This window comes from Mesoplodon densirostris, chromosome 2 (genome assembly GCF_025265405.1).
Source record: "Mesoplodon densirostris isolate mMesDen1 chromosome 2, mMesDen1 primary haplotype, whole genome shotgun sequence".
NCBI classification, from domain to species: Eukaryota; Metazoa; Chordata; class Mammalia; order Artiodactyla; family Ziphiidae; genus Mesoplodon; species Mesoplodon densirostris.
In genome coordinates this window covers 75880364-75886363 of record NC_082662.1, presented here as the reverse complement: position 1 = coordinate 75886363, position 6000 = coordinate 75880364, and the positions used below count along the sequence as shown (strand labels likewise).

Sequence of the window (6000 nt, the reverse complement as noted above, 5' to 3'; positions counted from 1 at the left end):
ACTTTCTCTCCATGGTTTCAGGGAGTTACCTTAATCCTTAAGCCCAACCAAAGAGGCAACCAAACTGAAAAGATCAAAAATAAATACACTGGGAATAAACTGAAGCAATGCTTTATTGTGACCACAAAGCACCAATTCAACAAGGCATTGACACACAGAGATTGAACAAATGTCTCTTTGAACAGAGATGTAGCAAGCCCACTTTTTCAAGTTCTTAAAAACAAGTACTCAAATTGGAAATCAAACAAAGCATCAGAGCAATTAAAAAAATATTACACCATCATGAAGGAATATATATATAAAAATATTCTGTACTAGTAACAAGGCTTTTCAATCTATAACTCTTGGCAATTTTCTTCAGAAACAAATTATTATAAATACAAACCATAAAGTGAAAAAAAATGCTTTCTTCAGAAACAAAGAACCAATTTTAAAGCAGATCTATGCAGAAAATACCATTACCCCCATGAAAGCTAGCTGAAGATGGATGGATGTCCCCAAAATACAACAGAGTTTCTCTTTTCAGAGCTACAGTCTGCTCCTGAAGGGGCCATGATGCATGTCCGTTTCAAACAGTGCAGCATATCCCAGTGAAACCTTAATAAGGTCAAGTGGAGGACCCTCTACAAAAAAGGGTGTCGGCAATTCCATCCAAATAACACAAGCTCTAAGGAGCAGAGGAATTCAAGGGAGGCACAATCCCTTTCTCTTTCTCCCTCTCCCCAAGTTCTTGCTTTTGATCTTCCCACATCTGTAACTGAAATATGCTCATACCATTCGATTCTTTTTTCAGGAATTTGGGAAAACAAACTATGAAGAAAATCCTCTTTGTGGGGAGGGCTGTCTAGTCTCATCAAAGATCATTCTATTTGACAAACTCCACAAGGTAAACCATCCTGTCCACATGTCCTCGCTCCTCCTGGCTGAGTTCAGGTCAGCCGATGGATTGCCTAGTCTATCCAATAGGATAACGTTTCATTTGATTGAAATTCTTTACATATACACATGTATGTATTCTGTTTACAAAGTTTCATCACATGAAACTAAATTATGTCATTATGTATTTTTTGAGGTTCAAGACCCCAATTTGACTATACTATGAAGAGTTGTTCTTTAAATGCTTTGTCTGCAGAGGTTTTACATGATACTCATAGATTTTCAGAGCAGGCCCCAATTTTAACTGAAGTCCTGTCAACACATCATTTCTTGTCATCAGTAGCAGGGATTTTCCATCAATTTCCTATAATGGAAGCAGAGGGTAAGGCTCAAGGATAATGAAGAAAGGTCAAAGGAAGAAGTCATATTGCTTGTCTCCACACTAAAAACATTATTTTTTTAATAGTGCCAAAAATGGAATCTTCTACTTTTATCTTCCACCTTTTACATTTATTTTGGAGTTAAATATAATCTATAGCTGATTTTATTTTCAAGATCACATCACAAATGTCACATTGTAAGAAACTGACAGCAAGCTTGGAGTATGTACCCTGAAGGATCAAAGATACTGCTTCTGAAAGGAATAATGACACTTTCCACTTGTAAAATCTGTTGAAGTTTATGCAGAATTTTTGTCTAATTCCAAAACAAACCCTATAAATTAGGACAGGCAGGGATTGCCATCTTAATTTTATAGGTAAACCAAGGATCAAGGCAAGAAGTTAGCCTGCCCAAGAAGTTAGGAAAGGGTGGCACAGAATTTGAACTCCCATCTGCCTACAGCCAAAGCCGATGTTCTTTTCATAACTCGCTTCTGTTTCTCTTGACACTTAGAAGTAAATATGTGTTGTCTAGATGGACCAATGGGGACCAGAGCCTTGGGTTTTCTGAAACCTTTTCAATTGTAACAATGGGCACCGGAAAAATGACTTACTCTCTGTGAACTTCTTTTCTCTCCTTGAAAAGGAGAACCATCCTGCCTCAACCTGAATATCAAGTCTCATGCTACCCCACTTCCTCTCGGTGGAGCCTCAAGATTCCAAAGAAGGTACCGAGGGGCAGAGCTGTGCCCACCACAAATTCCCTCCCCTATTCTCCTTGCAGTCCACTCCCCACTCCTCTCAAGTACCCAACCAGGTAGGCTTCACTCCAGGTACTCTGGAGACTACAAACCTTTGGAATGAAATAAAAATGGGCTTCTTGTGAAAGAGATAAGGACCCCAAAAATAGAAAGTCTACAGTCTGAAAACCTTTGGAAAGGATGCACTGAGAAGAGTGCCGAATACCACCATTTTTTGTTATTGTTTGTTGTGGGGAGAATCTGAGCTGGTTCTTAGGAAACCTGGGTTCAAGAGATGGACCAGCTGCGCATGCTCAGTAAGCCTCGACACAGCTGTTCATGATTTTACCCACCTACCCCACTGATGGACAGACAAGGAGGCACTGTGTGCAACTGCAGCTACATAAAACTGTGACTCCCTCCTACACTGTCCCCAAGAGGGCCATTCCTCCAAAGTCTCTCATGTATTTTGCCAGGCTGTGAGGAAGATGTGCACTGAATGTCTTGAGTATGTGGGAGATACAGCACCGGGCTAGGGGCTGAAGAAACATCCACTTTGTGACCTTAGGCAAGTCCCTTCCTCCTCTGTCTCTTCAGTTGATAATATAGGATATTGGGTTTTGACAGAATTTCATGAGATACCACCCTTGCAAGTGCTCCCTGAGCTTTGTGTTACACAATCACATGTCAGTATTCCTGGACAGACTGCAGCCCTCATTTTACAATTATTTAAGGACAAAGGAATTGACTTTTTAATCCTAAAGTATCTTTTTCTATTTAGGCAGGTAGTAATCCCAAAGACTATCCATCAGTAAAACCTGCAAGTATGAGAGTTGGAGAGGAGCCCTGACACCTGGAAACCACTGCAGCAGCTCTGAAGGCATTGTGAGGTCACAGGAATCTGAATCGCAGATTACATCAAAGCTCATGCTCTATCTTACACACTGAGATGAATAGTGATTCACTCGGGCTGCTTCAAAGAACAGCAAAGCCCTTCCTGCTCTCCATCTTTCCTTTGCTGTTGTTTGCTCATATTTAATTTACCACATATTTTAAACGGGGACCAGGAGGAGATGCCACTGCTTTCATTTCTATACAAGAAAACTTCCTTGACTAACTGCAAATGAATTTTTTTTACATCTTTGCTGGCAAAAAGTCCTTCTACAACTCAGCATTTCTGTCAAAAGCCAAGTATGTCTGTGAAAAATGCTGAAATTTGGATTTTATTTAAGACAAACTGGAAAATCATGTTTCATGCTCCAATTTGATTTTCCTTTGTTTGGTAGCTACACTGCCGTTCACCTCAGATGAGGGTTGGTAAAAGAAAGCTCCATCTGGAATTCCTCATTTAAAAAATTTTGAAATGAATATAATTCATATATACAACAAAACTTTCCTCTTAAACCATGACTATGGCAGCTCAGATGAATGGGAGTGGAGATGGCATAATGGAAATGGGAGCTTCCAGGTCAAACAAACTGCAGTCTGAGCACTGTCTCCACAACTTATTGTGTGGCTCTGGGTAAGGGACTTAACTTCCCTGAGCCTCAGTTTCCAAACTTGTAAAATGGAAATAACCCCCTGAAGAATTTTGGAGGTTAAAAATGATTAATTCATATCAGGCACCTAGCACCGCGTCTGACATATAGGACGTTCTCAATGACTACTAAGTGGAAATGTGTAGGCTTTGAAAGAACTGGGATGTGTTCCAATTCCAAATCCATCTTCTGTTTCTTTTCTGGAAGTATGTCCCCTGCCTGAAAGCTACCCTTTGCCAGAGGGATGCAGGAATATTCTTGTTCAAGTTCAGAAAATTCACTGAGATTAAAAAAGTTCAAAGACTACATAAAAATGTGTCTCATAAAAATCACAAACAAAAGAAAGTTCCTTGATTAAGAAAGCTAATCATTTGTTATGTAATTTCTAGAAAAGCTTGCAAGGCAAATGAAATCCAACTTTTGCCAGTCAGCATGGTATACTAGGATGCACGTGAGATTGGAAATCAGGAGACAGAGGTTCTAATGCAGACTCCATCAGTAACTTTCCACAGAGGTTCTAATGCAGACTCCATCAGTAACTCCACTCCTCTGGAGCCTGGTCTGTGTATAAATGAAGGAGTTGGAGTGTGAACAGATCCAGTTAAACAAACAAACAAAAAAGTTCCATGATTTTGCATTAACAATCCAAAATTCAAAACAAAAATATAATTCACATCTTAGGATTTTGTTTACATTTCTGTGTTAAGGGATAATTATTTGTTAGTTTCAGTGAAACTTTTTACATTGCTTCTGTCTTCTGTCTTCATGTTAGAATAACCAAGTGCCTGCTGGGCAATAATACTCAAAATGCTTGCGTACTTAAGTTCCCACAAGTACTCATGCATGGAAGTAAGGTTTAGAGATGACAGGTGTAAATTTCCAATGACGCCAAGACCCTAGATCTAAAAATAAATGAGTAGAATCCATAGATGTCATAGCTCAGTAGATAAGCATGTGCTTCAGAGTAAGACACTATCTTATTGCTTATTAGGCGGGGCCTGGGGCAAGTTACTTAATCTCTCTAAACCTCATTTCCTTATCTATATGGGGGTGGGGGGGAAGTAGTTACTGTATCTCACTGCTGAAAAGATCATTGAGATAACACATGAAGTAGAATTCCTTAATTCTACTGAGCAGTCGATAAATCCTAGCTATTTTTAAAAGTATATTTAAAAAATCTTAACCCATTTACTTTTCACTCTTTCTCTGACAACTTTATACATAGGTGACTTTCAGTTAAGCTTAATTATGATATGGTCTATTGGAAATGGGGAGAAAGAAGAGGTGGGGAGAGAAGAAGCAAAGAGAAAGAGGCTAGGAAGAGAAAAAGGGCCATCAAGAAAGAGGCAATGGATAATAACAAGGTAGATCAGGAAAGAGAAGTCAGGAAGAGGAGTCAGTGGGATTTATAATGGTAGGGCCCTGCAAATGTCTCAGAAGGCCATATCTGTGGTGGTCTCTACTGTCCCAGATAGAGTACAGGAGAAAAGAAGGCTCAATTTAGAATCAGAAGACTTGGGCTGGAAGCCAAACTCTGCTGCTTCCTAGTTCCTATGGAGCATCTGGCCCATTATTCCCTCCTTCTGTGAAATGAGAAATTTGTATTAAGCTGACCCCTGTCCATTCCAGTTCAACACACTCTCAGATTCCAATTCTGTCTTTGATAAGCATCAGACTCACCAGCCTCACAGCAAAGTCTCCCCATGGAAGAAGACGGCAGCAACTCCTTACCAGTGGCATGGAGGAATCTGATGAAACAGGCGTTCTTTTCCCACTTCAGTCTTCTGCCTCACATATTCTAGAACTTTCTTTATAACAACTTCCTTGCCATTCACTATCTGGATACAAGTGGTGACCAGTTTGAAGTTTCCCATTCCACTGCTTATAAAAGGTACAAATGTCACAGAGGAAGGGGAATTTTGTCCAGAGCCCAGGGATATAAAAGTGGAAAATCCTGTGTCCAGTATGGGGGTCACATAAAAGAAGGAGAAGTGGAACCTCCTGGCCCTACCCACACGGCCACTGGGAAAACAGTCTCCTGAGAAGGGCTCTTTATCTTCAAAGACATTTTGAAAGCCACAGTGTGGCCTCTCAAACCACAGTTCCTCCTTCAAATAGTCCTGTCTCTGCCATCTCCTCTGTTTTCCCTTTTGATGCAATTCCTTCTGGACTTGTCATAGTTGTTGTGTTTCTCAGCATCAGACAAGACTGCATAGGTCTCTGCTACTTGATTGAACTTCTCCTTAGCTGCCTCCTGGTTTTCTGGGTTCTTGTATGGGTGGACCCCAAGAGCTAACTGGTGATAAGCCTTCTTAATATCAGAGGAGGAAGCATTTTGTGGTATCCCCAGTACTTTGTAGTAACTCACCATGTTTCTTTAAAGGACTTTTCCTCACGAAGACACAGAGTTTATTTTCTGAAGAATTTCCAGGTAACTTCGGAAAGGAAGATGGTGGACTATTCAAG

General features: G+C 40.2%; 1 protein-coding gene and 1 pseudogene across 2 annotated transcripts in view; both read right to left on the bottom strand.

Moving 5' to 3' along the window:
- Positions 1-1096: 1096 nt before the first annotated feature.
- The window catches only part of SAMD13 (sterile alpha motif domain containing 13), a 46306-nt gene continuing 41402 nt past the window's right edge, over positions 1097-6000 (bottom strand). For both annotated transcript variants that reach the window (XM_060084841.1, XM_060084851.1), the window contains one exon: positions 1097-1240. In XM_060084841.1, the coding sequence (XP_059940824.1) occupies positions 1097-1240 (144 nt within the window). The remainder of the gene's footprint in view (positions 1241-6000) is intronic.
- LOC132483614 (dnaJ homolog subfamily B member 6-like) lies at positions 5262-5905 on the bottom strand (annotated as a pseudogene).